Source organism: Podarcis liolepis (assembly GCF_965112155.1).
Source record: "Podarcis liolepis genome assembly, chromosome: 1".
Lineage (NCBI taxonomy): Eukaryota > Metazoa > Chordata > Lepidosauria > Squamata > Lacertidae > Podarcis > Podarcis liolepis.
The window spans coordinates 32,289,764-32,312,378 of NC_139554.1; the positions used below are offsets into that span (position 1 = coordinate 32,289,764).

Below are 22,615 nucleotides of genomic sequence, written 5' to 3' on the forward strand. Positions count from 1 at the left end.
TCATCTCAGACACAACACTACGAATTGATCCACACATGCAAGTCTCATCACACAATAGCTGGCATGAATTGCATCTACCAAAAAACATAGTATTTGAGACTGGTTCGATCCAAGGTACCTGATTTATAATGGTTGCTAAAGGTAAAGGGTAAAGGGGAACCCTGACCATTAGGTCCAGTCGTGGCCAACTCTGGGGTTGCGGCGTTCACCTCGCTTTATTGGCCGAGGGAGCCGGCGTACAGTTTCCGGGTCATGTGGCCAGCATGACTAAGCCGCTTCTAGTGACCCAGAGCAGCGCACGGAAACGCCGTTTACCTTTCCGCCGGAGCAGTACCTATTTATCTACTTGCACTGGCATGTTTTCGAACTGCTAGGTTGGCAGGAGCAGGGACCGAGCAACAGGAGCTCACCCCGTTGCGGGGATTCGAACCGCCGACCTTCCGATCGGCAAGCCCTAGGCTCTGTGGTTTAACCCACAGCGCCATCCGCGTCCCATATAATGGTTGCTACACAGAGGCAACTGACAAATATGCACATGTGAATTCAGCCTATAGTATTCTTACAGAAGCAAATAGGATACAAGATAGAGGCACAGACTACATTAGAGAGCCACTTTTGAGTTTTACAGCAGACACCTCTTTCCTTCTTTCAGACAGAGACCTGCCTATCTCTTTAACAGGTGACAGACAAAATACAGCTTTGGAACTAAACTGAAGCAATGAAAAAGCTCCACCTGAATGTCAGCCTCTCACAGCTCTTAACAGCACAGGAACCCTATCAGAAAAAAGGTGGCAACCTACTTGGCTTAAGTCAATGGTTGCATTCCTACCACCATCTACCCACGGTACACAGCCACCTGTGAAACGTTATGCCAGCCTGGAGGCATTTTGTCATTAAAGGGTATCATCTGAACCTGGACTTTGTCGTAGAAAGGGCTTTTAATAACCAGGAACGCTTGAAGCAACACGGCCGTGCCTCTGAGCATGTGCAGGGCGCAGTGCCGCCGCCTCTTGAGTACCGCAGCCTAGACGGGCGTGCCAGTGAGATGGGCGCAACGTGGGGGGGGGGGAGTACGCTTTGGGCCCCTCTCTCGTCACAAGGCAAGCAAAGGCGGCATCCCAGCCGGGGGCAACGCAGAGCCCCGGCAAAGGCCGACGACTCCACGCCCCCCCGCCCCGGCGCCCTGCCCTTCCCCGCACTCACGCTCTCCAAGGCCAGCCCGCAGTAGCGCCGAGCGGTGTCCCGCCAATGCAGCCCGAGGCCTCCGGTCACGGCCTCCACGGCGTCCTCCGGGCTGCCCCCCGCAACGGCGGCGTCGCTGGCAGCAGCCATCTTTACTGCAGCAACTGCGGCTCGGCTCAGGGGGGCCCAGCGGCAACCGGCAGCGCCGCCCACACCGCCTCTTCCTGTCCTGGGCGCCCGCCCGGCCAACGGGACGCACCACCGGCAGCCTCGGAGGGGGGAGCCGGGAGAAACCATGGCCGGAGGGGAGGGAGAGTCGGGCGCCGCGAAAGAAGGACACCGCAGTCGCGAAAGGGTTTTCTTTTAAAAGGGGGGGGGGGAAGAGGGTCGAAGGAGGAGAGACGGCAGCGCTGCCGGGGAAGGAGAGGCTGTTTCGGTGTTTGGGCAGGAGGCCGCATAGGCATTTCAGTCGCCCCCACTGCACGGCAGCAGGAAGCACCCACTCCCCTGTATTTTGCTGCATGTTCGCAAGGGGCAAAATAAATGATCCAGCCCCGAGGAGGCTACAAACCAACTCCAAGCAGCGACCTGAATGACACAGAGCTAGCAATCCCTATGCAGTCATCTTCCGTGTCTGCTCATGTTGCTCTTGTAAAGGGCGGTGGTGCAAGTTAGTTAATTTGGTAAGACAGAAAAAAGCCAAAGAAGACAGTTGCAATTTTCTCTCCGGCCAAAGTCAAATCAGTCTCTTGGCTTTTAAACCGGTGCAAGTTATTGCAGAGTATACTGCAACATATGCAAAGGGCACTGGAGAGCTTTCAACAATGTGCGATAGTTGAGGGGGTTAGGGCTTGCAACAGGGTCCTTGGACGAGATGAGGCATGCTACCAGCATATCCCTAATTTAATCTGTGGAAGACTGAAGGATATGGACTGTTAGTATAAACTAATCTGCAGCCCTAAACAGGTAAGGAGTAAGAACACAAGAAGAGCTTGCTGGGTCAGATCATTGGCCACCTAGGTCCGGCTTCCTGTTCTCACAAGGGCCAGCTAAATGCCTGTGGGAAATCAGGAGCAGATTTCTGCCTCCATCTGCGAATGAAGAACACAACCTTTGGCTAATTAAACAATCTATGGCCTTTTAAACTGGGGGGGGGAGTATTGTTTTTGTTAGTTATGGTGTTCTGTATGTTTATGTTTTTATATTGTAAACAGCCCTATTGATAGCCCTCTCCTCCATGAATTTGCCTAATCCTTTTTTAAAGCCGTCAAGTTGGTGGCCATCACTGCCTCCTTGGGGAGCAAGTTCCATAGTCTGACTATGCTCTGCATAGTTTTACCTGTCTTAAATCTTCCAACAAACTCAGTGCTTCTAAGCATATACAGAATTGTGCTACATGTCTTAGGTCTCATGGGGTAAAAATCTTCACAAGCAGGGACCAAACATGTGCTGCTTCCTATGGGATAAGATATGGGGTGGAATAATAAGCTCCCCAATAGAACATTCTGGCCCTGGAGTAAAGAACACTGATATTTTTAAGTAGAGCATGTAGGGAACTAGTTTATGCTGAAACATATCTTCTTTCAATGGTACACTTTTATTTTTACAAAGTCAATATAACTAGTTTCAGACTTGTATCTCTGCTTCTCAGACTACTGACAAATTATAAATCACTGCCTTATTTAAATGCAGATTGAGCAATCATGAATTAGCAGCAGCCAAGCAGAACCACGTTATGATACAGGTTTATGACAGTGCATGCAACCAGTGTAACAAGTCCCTGCTTTAAATCTTGTGTCCCAGTAGGAAATTATATTCGAGATCTTTTTACTTCACCAACTGCTCCATTCTAAACACATTGAGGCCACAGTCCAACATCACACTGAATTCAGTGGCATAATGACATATGTCTTGAGTAAATTGTTATACTGGGCAGTAAGAATTTGACACTATGCTCATGTGTTGAGCAGATGAAGCGCAAAGCATAGGATCCAGCATTGAGCAAGTTGACCCTTGTTCTTTTTCTCCATTACTGAGGCAGCCTTCGGCTCTGCTGCTGTGTGGTGCTAAAGAAAAAACTATTTGCTACACAGGAGTATTGTACAAAGAGGGTGTGCCCCACCCCCACCCCGGAAAAGCTAGAAAGTGGGGGACAGCTGCTATCAGGCAAGCTCTTTCTTTGTGGTTTCATGTTTCAAAAACACAGAATTCTATCAGCTGAGAGTGTGGCAAACAAACAGATTCCCTTGTCCATTTAGCAAAAATGGTATTGCCACTGTATTTGTATTGCACAAGCCTTTGCACCACAACAGCTATGGGTGTGGGGAGGAGAACAGGATTGAGCTGCCTTTGGGTTTATTATAATTAAGGAATCCATCTCCAAGTATTGTGTTTAAAATAGGGTTTAGTCTTTGGGGCCTTCTTTCATAAGAATATAAGTGTCTATGATGCTCAATCTTACATAAATGAAAATAAATTTTGGTTGACTACTACTTTTGAGAAAAATATTTTCTTGTTTTCCTAGTAAGATGATAAGGACCTATATTCAGAGGAGCTTCTAACACTGTAATGCAGAAGGAAAACAACGCCCAAGAAACTTGTGCTGCTTGTTCTCTGCATGCGTTTCTTTGTGTCCATAGCCCAGTTTTCACATCTTCCCGTCTTATGTGCAGTGTCTAAAGGAGGGAAGGGGAACCTGCAGCCCTCCAGATGAGGCTGACTCCAGCTCTCATGGGCCCCAGGTAGCATGGCCAATAGTCAGGAATTATGGAAGTTATGGGAGCAACATCTGGAGAGCCATAGGTTCCTCCTCCTTGATCTTGAAGCCATTCTGAAAGTAGGTCACCCCACAAGGGCTGAAGCTACAGACCCTTAATACAGATTACCCTTTTTTGTAAACTTGAGGGGAAATTATATTTATGGGAACTTTAAACAGCATTAGCATAAAGATGACAATTAACTCCAATAACAATTATAGCATTGTGTTTCAATCTGGGAGCATTTTAAGTAACACTGTGTTCAAGCATGTGCTTTTTATCTTCAAACAGATAAGAATGCACAATTTGTTGTTAAGAATCCTAGAATACTTGGGATAATATTCCTTGTTTTGTAGTACTTGCAGTTCTTAGCAGAAACACCGAAGCGGGAGAAAACTGCAAAGATTGCAGGGGAAATAAGCTAATAGCGTGTGGGTGGGGGCCAAGGAAGAAAAGGAAAATATCCTACTCTGGAAAATTATATTTATGTCTAGGAGTATGAAACAGGAGACATTTTGATTAACTCTAATAACAATTTCTTCCGTAGATTCTTACATTAAATTGGTATAGGCTATTTGCACCTCAGCGTATAAACAGCTGGCCCTTTACTTCAACGTGAAAATTAGCTTGATACCTGGGTGTCATAACCTGGGACAACCGTGAATGTCATGACCTAGGAACTATTCCGAAAACATTAGGAATAAGTTAAGAAGCTCAGCTGCCAACTCTCACAAGTCATAGTATTCAAAATGTCAAAAGACAAAACTACAAAGCAAAAAAGAAATAAAAAGGCAGCAGTAAAGGATCTACTAGACTGGAGTGTCTATGTGGCACTAAAAAGTCTGGCACTCTAAAGATACAACATTCCCCACCTTTCACTATCGTTAAAAGTTTAACTACCTTTAAAAACTTACCTCTTCCTCTGCTCTTTCCATTTACGAACCAAGTATAGTAATCACATAAAAGTTACGTTTAAAAAATCTGTAAGAATAATTAAATTATCTCTAGTTTCCTAGTTGTTTATCCAGATAACAAGAGCTCCCGGTAGCTTATGTTTCCAAATGGGAAAGAGATCCTGCTTTGACATGTATGCGTTTAAGGAAGGGGTGCAAAAGGGAGGTTAATGACAAGCAACTTTCTTCCAGTATAGTATTACAGTAGTCAGGTCCTTGTGAAATATCAGATTAGTCGCAGCAAGTATTTAAAAGGTATTGCTAAACAGATGCTTAGGTAACACTTTTTCTTTTCTTTTTTTACAAGTACGGTATATGACTCAGCTGAAAATATTACCTTATCAGACTCACAAACGACAAGGCCTGAAAGCTGGACTTGAAAGGAAATACAATACATATATGCTACCTGTATGGCAGCGCTGGTTTCTTAGTAATTTCTATTTTTTCATGTAATTGTATACTTGTATTTAATACTAAGGCAACTTCACTTAACTAAATATGGATAAATTTGCAAGATGCAGCATACATAAAACACAAGTTGAATTGAACTTTGTGGGTCTTATGTCCAAGTAAGCATGTTTCAGTTCAGGCTGTCAAGTCATTCTTCAGAACATACACTTTTAATCTCTTACGGTTAAATTTTAAGGAACCCCGGATAAGAGTTATTTATTTCATTAGGTAAAGGTAAAGGACCCCTGGACGGTTAAGTCCAGTCAAAGGCGACTATGGGGTTGCAGCGCTCATCTCGCTTTCAGGCCGAGGGAGCCGGCATTTGTCCACAGGCAGTTTTCCGGGTCATGTGGCCAGCATGACTAAACTGATTCTGGCAACGGAGGACCATGATAAGTGCCAGAGCGCACAGAAATGCTGTTTAACTTCCCGCCACAGCGGTGCCTATTTATCTACTTGCACTGGTGTGCTTTCAAACTGCTAGGTTGGCAGGAGCTGGGATAGAGCAACGGAAGCTCACCCCAGTGTGGGGATTCAGACCACCGATCTTCCAATTAGCAAGCCCAAGAGGCTCCATGGTTTAGACCACAGCGCCACCTGTGCCCCTATTTATTCCATTAATGTATGATGAAGCTGCTGCAGCTAGAAAGATTCTGAAATTTTAGAGTCCTCTTATTTCTGTCAGGCAGTTAAAGCTTGTACATTTTCACCAACTCCATCTGAATTACCACATTTTTATTTCTATTTGCATAAATTTCTATCATATCAAAATGACTCAGGATAGCTACAATGTATTCTTCTTTCATTTGACCTATACACTAATAGCTCTGTGATACAGGTGAGGCTGAGGGATACCAACTTGTGCAAGCAGAGCCATCTTTCCCATAGGGCTTAGTGGCTCGTTGTGCCAGGGCGCAGCCTCTCAGGGGCGACCCAGTGAGTGGGGGAGCTGCACGGCTTTGCCAGTGGCCTCCCCTTTCCCTGCACGCTGCCAGCTGCGCCACGCCATCCATCTTTCCTTCCTACCCACATCGGCCCGCCCCCCTCTGTGGGCGGGCGCATTGGCGCTGCTGCTGCTTGTGCTGCTCCCACAAGCGCGCGGCGGCGGTGCGGGCGGTGGTGGATGAGGAGCCACTCCTCGACTCTGAGGCAGTGGCCGAGGACAGGCCGCTGCCTCCTCTGCCTCCTCTCCCTCGGCCACAGGAATCCCCTCAGCCACCACCCACTGAGCAGCTGTCATTGTCGTCGTCTGAGGGAGCGGTGGTGGTGGGAGTGGCTCCCAAGGGGCCTCCTCCGTGTCACCGGTGCCCACCGCTCCACCACCACTCCCCGGGTCACAGGCAGCGGTGTGGCAACCGCCTCCTGTTCCTTGGGCCACTGGGCAGCAGCTAGAGTGCCAGCAGCGGGCTGTCGTCAGGCAGCGGATTAGGAGGAGATGCCCTGGAGCCTCAGAAGCGAGCGCGGGCGTCTGGCGGTCTGGCCAGCCACACCGCGTCCACCACATCAGCAGTGTTTTCTGAGGGTGGTGGCTCCCAGAGCTATGAGGTGGTCCGCGAGTTGGGCCCCAAGTTCTAAATTCTGGAAAAGGGAGGGGCACTAGAGGGATTTTTGCACCATGGTGCCGGATATGCTTAAGACAGCCCTGTGTGCAAGGTCACACTGATTAGCTTCAGAGTTGAGCACAGATTTCAGCCGGACCTCTCCCATCAAAACTCATCACTCTTGCCTTTTACAAAAGAGTGATAACTCTGTGGGCTCTCAGGAAGCTTTTAGGTATTTTCTACCTAGAAAATAAAGTGATGAGCCAAGGATGACTTGTCATCTACTGCTTCCTCATGTCATCTACTGCAAGGGGTTCCTAGTGTTTTAGCCAGGAGACCTACACAAAGAATCTGCTCGTGTTACAAGGCTCAGAACAAATTTAAAATGTGATGCAAAAAGCACATACTCCTACATATGTATGCAAAAATGAAATGCCTCCCTAGGAGGCACTGTGCACTCTTGTATGCATTGATATGAGAATTCAGGAGGCTCCATACAACACTACTGCTGACCTTAAAAGCGCATTTTCCACTCAAAGAATTAAGGGCACTCTAGTTCTTTACAATTAGATCTTTATCCCTTCTACCCACTGCAGGCCAAATTTAACAGGGAGATAAGGAACGGTTCTTAGTGAAATCACAGGAGTCAGTAGAGATGGAAGGACCTGTCCATTTCATTTCTCTCAGTTTCTAATTTTTTCAGTATTAAATTTAGTCCTACACATTTCTGCAGTGATTTGCAATTCTTTAAAAACAAACCTCATAAAAACACATCAGCATTTCAGTGCAAATCTCTCCTAATACACATATTATTGTATGTAGCTTTGACTAATAATATTCATTTCTGCAAGCATTTTCTCCTAATATAATGTATTTTGTTTATAATGCATTCAGTTTTAAGGACACCTTTACCCCAATATATGCATTTTTGCACACATTACTTGCCCAGACAACTGCATCGCAAAATCCAGATAAGTGCAAATTTGAAAGGATGGCTGCATTTCAGTTCTCATATTGTTTCAGAAAGTGTGAATTTGATAGATCCTCCTTTAAATGCAAGCTGAATCAAATTTCTCCCCCATCTGAACTTGCAAACATTCATAACTTCCGTCCATTCCTACTTTAGATCAGGTTCAGTGCTATTTGAAAACTACAGGGAAGTGATGGGAGTGAACTAGCAAATGCAAACTTAGGAGGAATTTTGTGCTTAAATATCAAATAAAATGTTTCCAAAGCTGTAACTAGTGCATTTTTATGATTATTGTAGAAATACAAAGTAAATAAACGTACCTTTTTACTGGTAGATGCCATCACTGAAAATACAGATGTTATAATGGCACAGAAGTCATTCAAATGCAGGATTATCTGAAATAGCCATTCTCTTTCTGTTTCATGAAAAAGTAGAGGAAGAGAGAATGAGTATTACAATATATCTTCTTTACAGAATACTACATGTAATTACAGTTTTTAGATTAATCATATTCCTTACCATTACTGATAGTATAGTTATGAGTCACTAGATTGTTCTCTGATAATTTTCTTTTTGAATTTGGCTGATGTTGACTATTTTTGGCTGAAGTATGTATTTTCTTCTGTGTATTTATTGGAGGCACATTATTTGCTTCTGTATGTTGGCCACTGTTAGGTTCTTTATCCAAATTCAAGTGATGTTTTTCTTTAGGATGATCGTCAGGTAATTTCCCATTATTGGTCATACCTAGAAGTAATTGTAAAAGTGGTATCATGTTTATTTCCACCTGATTATCCATTTTTTTCCTGCATGTCAATTCCCAGGATCCCTATTCATATCTCATTGTCAATTCAATCATTAAAGTTCTCTTGTACTACAGTCCCCCAACTTACAATTAGAAATATTAAAATCAGGGAATACACCACCACATCAAAGCATGGCTAATGAAATGAGTCAAGGAAGCTCTTGGAGGCTAGAAAGGTTCCTTCATAAACCTTAAGTATTGTATGAATAAGGAGGGGGGAAGGAAACACAAATATTGGCAAAAGAAATGCAAGCAGAAAATAAGGAAGAAAAAAAGCATTGGATCACATCCCTGAAATTATTAAGACTCACAATTTAAAATTACTGCATTTAAATGTGTTAGAAGCAGGAAACTGGCTAGGGTGGAGATGCAGACAAGCATGACTGATGGAATTTGAACCTGATCACTTCTGGAAGCCTTTTTATATCAATTTATTAATGTGACAAGGAATATGTTATATTTTCCATTCTTATACTGAAGATGAAAATTTAAATATGGCTTTTCCTTATATAATAATCTTATTTAGTAAACTGTAATGGACTAAAATCCAGATATGTAAGCAACAACCAAAAAGCCTTTTGTTACTAGCCCTACCAAACATGTATCTTCTGAGATACTATTGTTGCTGTGGGGCTGTTGCATCCTTCCAGCACCCAGCCATTTATTCTACTGATAGAAAATGAATGATTCTCTTTTTGTATTTTCGGTTCTATATTTTATTTCCTGACAAAGCACAATACAACTTGGTATTATCCTGCTGTTGTGTAAGCTTATAATGGGCATCAGCTCTATAGTTCATTTTATACTGGGGGGAAAATCACATCATCCCATCGGTCAGACATTTTGCTTAAAAAAAAAAAAAAGCAAAGTGTGATATTGTTCTTGCTTTGTTAACTTTTATTATCAAAACAGTGGTCTGGTACCTGATTCTGCCTTTTGGATTTCACATTTGTTTCTGATGTCCAGCACAAGACTGTGCAGTTCTGGAGGTAAATTCACTTTATCCTTCAAACACTTTTCATGTCCACTGTTTAATTTATTTTCATGTTCCACCAAAGTAGTCACTTCTTTCATTTCCCTGCGAATATCTTCACATGGAAAAGTGGTGATATCACGGCGAAGTTTTTCAAACTCTTGCTCTAGTAGCTGCAGTCCATGCCTTTCACACATATTTGCTTCAAGTATCCTTTTAGACTCCTCAACAAACTTGAAATAAAGTTCCTGTAATCCACTGAAGGAAGTGGCTTCTTTCAGGTCCAACTCTGTATCAGGTGTTAATTGACCATTTTGAACTATTGTCTCCTGATTTGCAGATCTGTCATACTTTTGGTTGTAATTTTTTGAGTCTGCAGCGACAGATTTTTCCTGGATGTTGCTGTCTCTTTCCCCTGGACCCTGAGATCCCTCTTCCTTAATTTTAAAATTATCTGAATACCTGATAGCTTTTGTGCTCTGAACTTCACCTTTGTCTTGTTCAAAGTCACTTCTCACTATATCAGCCTCCTGCCTCTTTGCCTTAATCTCTGTTCCAATAATATTTCTACCATCTTCATATTTTTTAGCGTCTTCATCGTCCTTTTTTTTAAATGGCTCTCCAAGAAGCCGTGATAGTTTACCAAAAATGTTACTCCCGACACCTCCTTTCTCTGTCTTGTCACTTGTGCAATCTATATTCTTGCATCTTAGTTTTTTCTCACTATCTTTACCTGTTTTGCCTTTTTCTTGACTATCTCTTGCATGCCCAGAATAAGCTACTTTCTCTGCATGGTTTAGATTTTTAGGAAAAGGAGAATTTAAGTCATGTGCAAATGTTTCATCGTGATGATCTTTAGCTAAATGGTGTGTGTCCATGCCATCTTTAGCATGTGGAGGGATAGGGTCCATATAATCATCCACAGGCTGAAGATGATGTGATAAATGTTTGCTAGGATTAATATTATTATCTAGATTAGATGTATCACGTCGCACTTCTAAGTGCTGGACCGGATTTTCACAGGCAGGACTTGTTCCAACTACAGTATATTGTTTCTGAGGTAAACTATTAAAGTCAGTTGTTGCTAAACCGTCTTTAGGTTTTATGTCAGTTATCTCTGAAGTTGTGTATGCTATTTGTTTCTGATACTCAGGCTTAGTTTCTTCAGTATTTGGAATGCTATCTATTTTTTTATGCTGAGCTGAGATTCTAAGCTTCTTCACTTCTAAACCCGCAGTTAAATGTTGTTTTCTATCATGTCCCTTCTGACTTATACACTTTTTGTCAGGTACTAAGCTCATAATATTGGTACTCTGACAGTCAAGGTAGGAAGATGATACTTGTTCACCTTTTAACTCTTCTTTATCTTCCTTCTGATGTGTCAGACTTGCACACATTTGAGGTGAGTGAACACTTTTCTTGGAAAAAGTGCCTGAGGAGCTAGGATAAGGAAATACACTTTGCTCTTGCTGATCTATTAATGAAGCATCACTAACTTGAGCACTATCTAAATATTCTTCTATTGCTTTTGAGTTTTGTTCCTCTTCAACACCTTTTTTACCTATCTGCACTTGTGGGCCCTGAAAGCCTTTCTTCTGCACACCGTAGGCGACAGAATCATAATTCGGTATGCAGCTGCTGTCCCCGGAAATCTCCTTTTCACTTTGAAAAACTTCCTCAGACAGTGGAGATGGTCCTTGATTACTTGATGTATTTTGCTCATTGTGTCCTTGTTTGCCTTCACTAAGTTCTGAGATATGCTGTGAAAAATGAATTTGTTCTTTTGCACTTTCTTGAGAAAACAAATTCTTGCCTACCTTAGTAACTACACTTTGGTTCATCTCATCTTCAGCACTGGGGTTGATATGAAAATAATCTTGGATGGCACGAGAGGGGACACTTTCTATATTTTTAACATCAGGAAGTTTCTTTTCATCATGAGAATCTATAACATTATCTGCCCTTATATTGTTGCTTATACGTTTTTTTGAATGTAAATGTGGCACTGGATCTGAAACTTGTATTCCTTTCATAACATCTGTATAACCTATGACAGGAGTATGACTACTCCCATTCAAAACTTTTGAGACTAAACAATTATTTTTATTAACATTGCATTTGCTAGATTTGGAATCTTTGTTAATAGCCTTATACTGTTGTTGTGGTAGTCTTCTTACACTGTATGTTAATTCTGGTGCTTCATGTTGTTCTGTTAAAAATGGATTCTGATCTTTTGTATTAAATTCTCTGCTCCCTTGGATAACTCTCCTATCTTCATCAAGAGGTATCTTATCTTCGCCTGGAATGTTCTTTGATTTGGAAAAACTATCTGAATGTTCATTCAGCTCCTCAGAAAATAGTGCTTGTTCAACATTATCTGGTCTGATTGCTTTCCCATCATGTGGCTCATCTTCTCCTAGGATAGATTTTTCATAGGAATATGTTTCACTAATATAATCGTTTCGCTCTGCCAAATCAGCTAGCTTTTGTAGCTCTAAAGAAGACTGTTTGGCCTCTAAGTTACGGACATTGTTTTTATCTTCTGTATTGGAATGGCCTTGTGTGTCCAAAGGTCTTCCATACAATTTTTTTCCTGTACATTGACCATTGACCTGGTGTTCTAACTCTATAGATTTTACTGACAGAGGATGTGGTGTATTATCTTTCGCCTGTTCTTCACCCTGTCTTTTTCCTCTACTTTCTTCACTACATTTTACTGCTAAAGAAGACAGCAAAACGTTTCCCTGTGTAGTATCAGCATCTCTCTTTTCTGGCACCTTTTCAGTAATATTCTGATTTTCTAGTAATTCTTCTTTGCCTATTTGTAATACTTCCTCACTCTTTTTAAATTGGGTGCTTTCCTCACTAGACTTTAGATTATTGTGTGCATGCTGAGCATTATTGGTTCCTTCAGATATAAAACTCTGAAAATTCAGTACACTTGTAAAATAACTAACAGAAAATAAAGATTTCTGGTTTTTAGGACCCTCATGATTTTCTTCCTTTGCAGTACCTTGACCTACACTATATGATAACTGATCTACAGCTGATTCCTGTGGACTCCCAACAGTTACATACTCATGCCCTGGTTGATTATCTGATGTAACCCTATTATAATCAATCAAACTGTTATACATACTTTCATACCAACCTGACTGGTCTTTTGTTCTTTCTGACTTCTTTGTTACAGCTTTAATTTTACTGTTTTCCATAACTTGGTTGTCTGGTATTGAATCCTGTTCTGCATAGGGAGACTTAAGTCGTTTATCACCAAGCAAAGGTGATGGACTTGCTGCATCCTCTACGTCTGCATGTTCATCTGCTAACTGCATATCAGAATCTGTTTTTCTAACATGTATGCCTGGGGCTTCTTGGACATATTTTTCTTTCACTTGTTCTTCGTAAAGAGTAGGTTCAGCCGCTTGCTTTGGGGTTTCTTTAACAATTTTTTCTTCGTCTCGTTCTTCATAGGGCATCAGTCTGCCTGTTTGCTTTCTCAAGCCATCGTTCATTAAGCTTGATTTTTCACTTGGACGCTGTTCTTCATCTTGATCTGCTTCTCCTCCACCTGCAAGCTTTTCTTTGTCTGCATTTTTTTCAGCGTAACGAAAAGGCAAAATATCACTGAATTCCAAATCAAACCAGCTTGATTCAGATTGTTCGGAATTGCTATGTTCTTTTATTCCTTCTGATGCGGTAGAACTGCCATGGTGGCCGGCATTGCCAGCAATGGTGGAGCTGTCGTGGATTTCTGGATCATTTTCTTTGTACAGCAGATCAAGTTCTGATTTGTCACTTCCAAGATGCATCAAATCTGTGAAAGTACTTTTAAACCAGCTGCTGGAGCCTTGTGGTGCTGTTTCACCCTCTTCATTTAATTTTTTTAAGCCACTATCATCAGTGATTGCTATTTTCCTGCGCCTGAATGTAACTTCTTCTGTTTTCTGTGATATTTTTCTGACCGCCTCCTCATTTTCATTACTTCCCAAGCCAAGCCAGCCAACAAAACCAGACACAGTCCAGGCCGACTGAGTTGGGACAGCTTGCGGAGTCTGACTAATTTGGTCTTCTTCCGGAGTAGTCTCATCTTGTCTAGTCTCCCTGTCGCTGAGTTCTGTATCACCGTGGCTTGTAGTTTCCAGCGTATGCAGGTCTTTGTATTTACTGTCAGATTCATGACTGTCAGTAAATTGTTCTTTATATTCATTTGGGTAAGAAATACCTCCAAGTTTCAAGACTTCGTCTTCAGGCATTTCAAATTTGGTGTCTTTTTCTTCTGAGTACGGAGGTATATATTCATTTTCTTTGTCATAATGATTAAGTACGCTGTCTTCATTTTCAAAAACATATTCCCCTCCATCAATACAAAGGAAATCAGTTTCCTAAAAATAAGCAAGTGTCTTAAGTTAATACGCTACTACCCATTTAATACATCTCTACTATTTCTTAACATTATATCATTATGAATATTTTTTTAAAGCATGCAAATGCTCCAAGTGGGAAGTTATTAAATAATTAAGTTGTTAAATAATTTTGAAATGTACATTCTCTTTAAAATTTAACACAAGGAATATTTAAAACAGAGCAACTTTATTAATCATTTTTATGAGACCAAGATGAGTAGTTCATGCATTTGAAAGAGGTCTTTAGAACATGTTTTACACACATGCAAATGTATATTCTTATGCATATTTGTTGGAAGCGGCAGTGATAGATGTTAAGTTGTGAGTGAACAAATCAGACGACACAGCGATTCTTCAAACAGCTCTTGTTTGTTCACAGGCCCAGAACAGAACTGGACTGAAGAGTTCAGCCAACCTGCTTATATAGAGCTCAACTACAAAGCAACAGTAACAACTTTCTATCCAATCACTGAACGTCACTTTCAATTCCTTATTTGCATATGTGGACCTGAGTGAAAACTATCTACAGTACCCCCCTGCTGGCCCAGGGTGAGTAAATAACAATAGATACTTAAAAGACTCTGGGGCACAGGCCTTTCCGTAGAGATGGGCAAGTCTCTCAATTTTGGTTTCTCCCAAGTTTCTGTTCTTGGAGTTTTTAAAGCAGAGGTTAGATGGGCATCTGTCATGGAAGCTTTAGTTGAGATGCACTGTAGGAGGTTGGGCTAGATGTCCCTCAGGGTCTCTTCCAACTCTAAGATTCTATGATTCTCTAACAAGTTTAATACATACATTCATATATACATTTCCACAACCAAATGTGTCCATTTTGATATTACTTTAGTTTACCTTAGTTGGTAGTTCTACTTCTTTTGTAATAAAAGTTTCTTCAATCCGGACTGCATCCACTGGGAAATATCCAAATTCTGCACCTTTCTATAAAATTAAACATGTAGCTTTTTATTATAAAAGAAATGGGGTTTTGTACTTAAAATTGATATACAACAAATACAATTGTGAGAAGAATCTCTGCACTTATTTCAATTAAGTCTGGATAAAAAAACCAAACTCTTATTAACCCTCAGAAAATTTTCTCTCCCGCTTCATAAAAATACACAAAGTGTAAGTACTTTTAATGTTATTATTTTGCATATTATTAAAAGTACTCTTGTACATTACAATAACCAGCCATTAATTGCTGTTTGGGTCCTCCTGGGTACAATAATGGCCTTATATTGTTCCACAATGTCTCTAGCAAATATTCCCAGTTAACTTATTTGGAAACAGGGATATGACCTAGTGGCTTGGCTAATAAAAAAGCACAGAAATGTTCTTGTTTACATAGACCGAAGTAATGTAATAGTGAGTGCTACACTTAATGTGAAATTACACCTCTAGAACGGAATGTTCAAAGAAACTATTATGGTTTATGCCAAGAGGATTTAAAAGGATGACACTGCATGCCACAATACAGTGGTACCTCGGGTTAAGTACAGTGGTACCTCAGGTTAAGTACTTAATTCGTTCCGGAGGTCCGTACTTAACCTGAAACTGTTCTTAACCTGAAGCACCACTTTAGCTAATGGGGCCTCCTGCTGTCACCACGCCGCCACAGCACAATTTCTGTTCTCATCTTGAAGCAAAGTTCTTAACCTGAAGCACTATTTCTGGGTTAGCGGAGACTGGGTTAGCAGCAGGAGACTTTTTCAGGTGGTTCACAATTTAGCGGAACCACCTGCAACATCGGGGCCCAGTACGGGCCACATGTTCTCCTGCAATGATTTTGCAAAGTTTTTTGCAGATAAAATCGCTCAGATTCGGGAAGAAGTAGACTCCACCGTGGCAGCAGGACCGGGGCGGGAGAGTGCTAGAGTTCTGTCTAGTCAAGTTGAGTGGGATCAATTCCAATCTGTTACCTCCGAGGATGTGGACAGGCTGCTTGGACGAGTGAAACCAACCACCTGTCTCCTGGATCCTTGCCCATCCTGGCTTATAAAAGCTAGCCGGGAAGGACTGGGCAATGGGCTTCGTGGGGTGGTGAATGCTTCCCTCCGTGAGGGAGCCTTCCCAGACCCGCTGAAAGAGGCGGTTATTAAACCGCTTCTTAAAAAACCATCTTTAGATGCGGCCACGATGGCCAATTATCGCCCAGTCTCAAATCTTCCATTCCTGGGCAAGGTGATTGAGCGAGCGGTTGCCGAACAACTCCAGGCACGCCTGGAAGAAGCGGACCATTTGGATCCCTTCCAGTCGGGATTCAGGCCTCATCATGGGACTTAAACTGCCTTGGTCGCACTGGTTGATGATCTCCGGCGGGCTAGGGACAAAGGTGAGAGCTGTTTCCTAGTTCTGCTGGATCTCTCAGCGGCGTTTGATACCATCGACCATAGCATCCTTCTGGACCGTCTTGAGGGGCTGGGAGCTGGGGGCACTGTCATACAGTGGTTCCGCTCCTTCCTCCTGGGCCGTGTTCAGAAAGTGGTGGTGGGGGATGAGTGTTCAGACCCCTGGGCTCTCACTTGTGGGGTGCCTCAGGGTTCTGTCCTCTCCCCCATACTTTTCAACATTTACATGCAGCCGCTGGGAGAGATCATCAGGAGGTTTGGGCTGGGTGTTCATCAGTATGCCGATGATACCCAGCTCTACCTCTCTTTTAAATCAGAACCAGTGAAGGCGGTGAAGGTCCTGCGTGAGTGTCTGGAGGCAGTTGGAGGATGGATGGCGGCTAACAGATTGAGGTTGAATCCTGACAAGACAGAAGTACTGTTTTTGGGGGACAGGGGGCGGGTGGTGTGGAGGACTCCCTGGTCCTGAATGGGGTAACTGTGCCCCTGAAGGATCAGGTGCGCAGCCTGGGAGTCATTTTGGACTCACAGCTGTCCATGGAGGCACAGGTCAAATCTGTGTCCAGGGCAGCCTATCTGCCTGCGGACTGTCTCGCCAGAGTGGTGCATGCTCTGGTTATCTCCCGCTTGGACTACTGCAATGCACTCTACGTGGGGCTACCTTTGAAGGTGACTCGGAAGGTGACTCGGAAACTACAACTAATCCAGAATGCGGCAGCTAGACTGGTGACTGGGGGCAGCCGCCGAGACCATATAACACCGGTCTTGAAAGACCTACATTGGCTCCCAGCACGTTTCCGAGCACAATTCAAAGTGTTGGTGCTGACCTTTAAAGCCCTAAACGGCCTCGGTCCAGTATACCTGAAGGAGCGTCTCCACCCCCATCATTCTGCCCGGACGCTGAGGTCCAGCGCCGAGGGCCTTCTGGCGGTTCCCTCATTGTGAGAAGCAAAGCTACAGGGAACCAGGCAGAGGGCCTTCTTGGTAGTGGCGCCCGCCCTGTGGAACGCCCTTCCAGCAGATGTCAAAGCGATAAACAACTACCTGACATTCAGAAGACATCTTAAGGCAGCCCTGTTCAGGGAAGTTTTTAACGTGTGATTTTACTGTATTTTTGGTTTTATGGAAGCCGCCCAGAGTGGCTGGGGAGGCCCAGCCAGATGGGCGGGGTATAAATAATAAATTATTATTATTAAATTATTATTGTAACCTGAAGCGCATGTAACCTGAAGCATATGTAACCCAAGGTACCACTGTATTAACATCACTTTGAAATCTTACCTACGGCACAATTTATTAACAGTAGGAACCAAAATAAGTACCATATTGCCCCCCCCCGCCCCACCAAGGGAGAGTTATAAACCACACACACAGCCATATATTGCATTATATTAATGCCAAAGGTTTATGAATACCTGTAACATTTGTTAATGGCACTATGTGATGAACCACTCACTACAGTGGCAAAGTGGACCACAGAATTGAGCGACTTGTATTCCTCACATGCTGTTCCTGCTAGTTCATGAGAACTACCACTCATTTGTAAAGACAACATGGCCTGATTCAGAGTGCTGACCACCCGTAAACTGTGAGGTGTGGAAACACCCTAATGTAGTCCTGGCACTCTTACCAGCATCACTTTGTTAGTATTAATTTCATAAAACATATATACCATGAAATTAGCAGGCGATGCTGTATGGCATATTCCACATACAGTGGTACCTCGGGTTAAGTACTTAATTCGTTCCAGAGGTCCGTTCTTAACCTGAAACTGTTCTTAACCTGAAGCACCACTTTAGCTAATGGGGCTTCCTGCTGCTGCCATGCCGCCAGAGCCCGATTTCTGTTCTTATCCCGAAGCAAAGTTCTTAACCTGAAGCACTATTTCTGGGTTAGCGGAGTGTGTAACCTGAAGCGTATGTAACCTGAAGCGTATGTAACCTGAGGTACCACTGTACAGTTTTTATTCATGGAAACAAATATTTTGTCTAAATTCTAGGAACCTTCCTTACCCAGAAACTTCCTTTGCTGCAAAAGGGGGGTGGGGCTTATGGCTCGCATAGATCTTGATAAGTTTGCTCTCAGGGTTACAGCAGCCAAATCTACACAGCAATATTTTTCATGCACTGCAGGGCAGCAGGGGGTGTTCCCTTTGGATCGACACCATTTCAGAATAAAATTATTGAAGAAAAGTATAATTTTCCCTGCAGCTAAATGCATGCTGAATTTTCTACCTGTGAAAGTGGTATCATAACTTACCTCTGAAACGTTTGTGAAACTTATCTGGCTAGCATTTTTAAATGTCTCAACATATTCATGGAAAAGTGTCTAGCCCACTGAAAGACCACTTATGAATAACCACTGCTTATTTTCTATAAAAAGGTGCCGGTACTCACCATGAAGTCGTTACAGGGAGTGCCACACTTTTAACCAGTGCTTTTCTTCTGGACAAAAATGGTGCTGTTATTGTGTACTCTTGAGTACCCCCCCCCCCAAAAAAAAAACCACTCTGAATAACCAATCTGTTGATATAAGTGAATTCTGATTGCTCATAAGAGAAATAGTTGCCTTTTGAAATACTTACACTTCCTGCCCACAAGTCCTCCCTTTTCCTGGAGAGTTTGGAGTATACGATTATCTCTTCCCCAGTTTTGAAGTTCAAATAGCGGCAGTCAGGTCCTATGTAGTCTTTAATGGCTAGCACTCTGCTCATGAAAGCTGCATGTATGTAAAAAACAGAGGAAACTTAAGCAAAGTTAATCAAATGAAGTCTGGATTTGATCTTATACATGTTGCTTTAGACAGTCATAGAATCATAGAATTGTAGAGTTGGGACCACGAGGATCATGTACTGTACAGTGATACCTTGGTTTACAACCATAATCCGTTCCAGTGGTCCGGTTGTAAACCAAAACAGGTGCGCTTTTGCCAATGGGGCCTCCCCCCAAAATATGGGTTGTAATAAAAAAAAATGGGTTGTAATCCAAAAAAAAAGGGACACACACTTCAGGGTTTGACGTGGTTGCAATCCAAAATGGTTGCAAACCAAGGTATCACTGTAGTTAAATCCCTTCAATGCAGGAATCTTTCACCCAAAGTGGGCCTTGAACACACATGACCTTGAAATTAAGAGCCTCATGATCTACCGGCTGACCTATCTCAGCTGTCCTAAAGTTTAAAATCTACTCTCCTCCACGAAGAAATAAACAAAATATTAAGAATATCATATAGTAAAAGGCCAGAGGCATTACTTTTAGGAATTTTAAATGACGATATTCCAAAAGACAATTTTTTATTATACGCAATGTGTGCAGCAAGAATCCTGGTGGCTAAGTACTGGAAAGGGAATCAGTTACCCACTATGGGAGAGTGGTTATGTAAACTTTCAGAATACTTAGAATTAGCCAACTTGACAGACATAATAAGACGAAAACCAAAAAGTGAAGTAAAAAAAGAATGGGAGTGCCTAAATGAATATCTCAAAAGTCAAGGTTCGAGGACAGAAATCTGGCAGAGTCTGGAATAACCTTGTGAAGTGAAAGAATAAGAAAAAGGGATTTATATCTAGATGTTAGGATACAGATGATCAGGAAAACAGGAAAACAGAAAGACACAATGAGAGATAAAGGAGGTGCTGTTGGATTGGTGGAAATCAATGTCTTGTTGTTGTATTAGTGTTTGTAGTATTAACTTGTAATATATGGATTTGTTGGGGGTTTTTTGTTTTGTTTTGTTGTTGTTGCTTTCCTTAGTTTTCGTATGTTGGTTTTTGTGTGTTTTGTATTGTTATTTTTCGATATTTTTCGTGTTGTTTTGTGGAAAATACTAATAAATTGTATTTTTTTAAAAAAAACTACTCTCCTCCCGAATAATATGTTGCCACATGCAAAAATCACAGTACATGTCCGAGACACTGGCATTGTGTTTACATTATTTGTGTACATTAGATATCCTCTTGTCCTAGAAGATGGGGGGAATTTCACCTCACTTTAAATGAAATGTTTTACCACTTACTACAGAAACAACAAAAACCTGGACACATTTTTTAAGAAGTGGTTTCACTATGCAATTCTTAAAATAAATGAACAAACTTAAATTAATTGTTTGCGCTGTGTAGTGTTTGGTTAGAATTTCCTCTAATGGTATCCTAAATAAGTTTAATGTTTGTATATGAATACACATTCTTCTTGTATTTTTCTCTACTACATATGCGTTTCAGAATGCGGTTTTAGTTTTCCATTTCCACAAAAACGCACCTAGAGCACACACTATGAATTCTGCGAGCTGCATTTTTTCTTCATTTTATGAAGAATGCTAAGTGAGAAACACATTTTGGAGTAATTAGAAATACATTCCAAAATAGATTTTAACAAGAGTGCTAAACTGAATTTGGGGGCGCTGGGCAGATTTTTGCAACCCGGCAGAGCATATGCTAAAGACAGTGCCCAGGAACACCGTAATAGACAAGTCCTACACATCTGCACAAACACTCCACCCCACAGTCCTACTGACGAGCATTTCACTAGTATATAACATTAACAGGCAGCACAGTCCTATGCATGATCTCTCAGAAACAAGGCCATTGTATTCAATGAGTCTTGCTTCTAGTATCTACAACTGCAGCCTTAGCTACAATCCGAAGCATTCTTAACTTGGGTTTGGAGTAAGACTCATTGAACTCACCCAGTGGCACTTCCTTCTGAGGAAATATACAGGCGATAGTGCTACAAACAGTGCCGTTTTAAGGCAAGGTACAAAAGCAATAAGATTTCATAAGGTGCTAAGAAAAATAGAAAGACAACCGAATCGACCCAAATATATGGTATAGATTTGCTAGACAAAACTCTAGTAATTTGTATACATAACTAAAATAGAAATACTGTAAATATTAATCAGGCCCTTTTGGAAAGTAAGAGATTTTGAATAAGCACAGGGACCATTCTGACGAAAACTAGGCCCCTGTTTTGATAACAAGCTTTTCTACTGAACTTTGCCCTTTTACATATGCTACAAGACCGTTCCACCAAATGGCTTCCCAGAAAGCATTTGTCTATTGTTGAAAATATACAGGTTAATCATGCATAAAGCTAATATTTTGCAAACGTTTCTTGAAGTATATATTGCATTTTCAAAACTTTTTCTTGCTTTGTTTTGTTTTACAGATTTTGACGACACTTAAATTAGTTTCAAAGAAGCTTACTTAAAGCAAAAGCCCTTATACTTACTTTCGCATTCTGGATCGCCACACTTTTTGTGGCCTGACAACAACTTTGTGCTCTTGGTGATAGTTAGGAATGAAAAGATCAAAAACAAAATTCTGATTTCCCAAATCGGCAGCATCCTAAATGGTTAAAAAAAGCTGATCCCTGACAGAATAAAAAAGAAAAAATGGATTGTGTCTTGGCAATAGAAGTCTGAAACATCATTCACCCCCCTCCATTTAGTTAATATATATGTATTTTAAATCTTTTTGGTTCCATTTTCCTTCTACCTCCAAAGTCCACTTGCATAAATGCCCTTTCAACAAGCTGCTCAGTGAACTGTCCTGATTAAGCGGCTTAATGATTAACTGTGTGTGACAATATGGACTTGGAATTTGAAATGAAAAAGGCGCTTTCAGTCAAACTACAGACTATAGATGTACCAATAGCCTCATTTGCATCAGCAAGTTATTGGAGTGCTTTGTGGAACTTCAGATGCGATGTAGAGAAAGATGTAATATGAATTAACAGGAAATACTACAGAATATTCCAAAACCCTGATGTACTGTTACTGCTGCTTTAAATTTTGCTCAGAGTATATTTTTTAGTGATTTTAATAACACGATTTTGTGTTTTTATTATTCTTGCTGATTGTAATTTATATGTGGCCACAGCATTTGGTATTGTACATTACCCTGGGATCACTCTGATGAAGATCAGCCAATACATTTAACAAACAAACAAACAATTGCAGGTCTACATTTTATTTCACCTTATAAATCAGAGATGGAGCACCTATGGCCCTCCTTACCTCCCAGCATCGCTGGTCATTGGCAGCTTGGCCTATAAACATCAGGAGGGCCACAGGTTCCTTATACTAATACATTACAGTGGTACCTCAGGTTACATATGCTTCAGGTTACATACGCTTCATTACAGTGGTACCTCAGGTTACATACGCTTCAGGTTACAGACTCCGCTAACCCAGAAATAGTGCTTCAGGTTAAGAACTTTGCTTCAGGATGAGAACAGAAAT

The 22,615-nt window shown here is 41.8% G+C and overlaps 1 protein-coding gene and 1 long non-coding RNA gene across 12 annotated transcripts in view; one reads left to right on the forward strand and one right to left on the reverse strand.

The window, feature by feature from the left end:
* Nucleotides 1–22,615, reverse strand: part of MIA2 (MIA SH3 domain ER export factor 2) — a 63,081-nt gene that overhangs the window by 32,356 nt on the left and 8,110 nt on the right. For 5 of the 10 annotated variants that reach the window (XR_014526763.1, XM_083505373.1, XM_083505375.1 and 2 more), the window contains 7 exons: nucleotides 21,604–21,744; nucleotides 18,963–19,096; nucleotides 14,883–14,969; nucleotides 12,782–14,012; nucleotides 9,581–12,046; nucleotides 8,372–8,599; nucleotides 8,173–8,267 (listed from right to left, as the gene is read on the reverse strand). Coding sequence is in view for 9 of the 10 variants with exons in the window: in XM_083505373.1 (XP_083361499.1) it covers nucleotides 8,173–8,267; nucleotides 8,372–8,599; nucleotides 9,581–12,046; nucleotides 12,782–14,012; nucleotides 14,883–14,969; nucleotides 18,963–19,096; nucleotides 21,604–21,718 (4,356 nt within the window). In the remaining variant the exon portion in view is untranslated. Of the gene's footprint in view, nucleotides 1–8,172; nucleotides 8,268–8,371; nucleotides 8,600–9,580; nucleotides 12,047–12,769; nucleotides 14,013–14,882; nucleotides 14,970–18,962; nucleotides 19,097–21,603; nucleotides 21,745–22,615 lie in introns of all 10 variants that reach the window. The other 5 variants (XM_083505372.1, XM_083505377.1, XM_083505379.1 and 2 more) reach the window with 2 other exon arrangements.
* Nucleotides 1,458–21,676, forward strand: LOC310710506. Of its 2 annotated transcripts, XR_014528100.1 has the most exons (4): nucleotides 1,458–2,148; nucleotides 5,199–6,863; nucleotides 14,413–14,582; nucleotides 21,541–21,676. It is a non-coding gene; the product is annotated as an uncharacterized lncRNA (long non-coding RNA). The 2 variants fall into 2 exon arrangements; XR_014528101.1 differs by lacking the exon at nucleotides 5,199–6,863.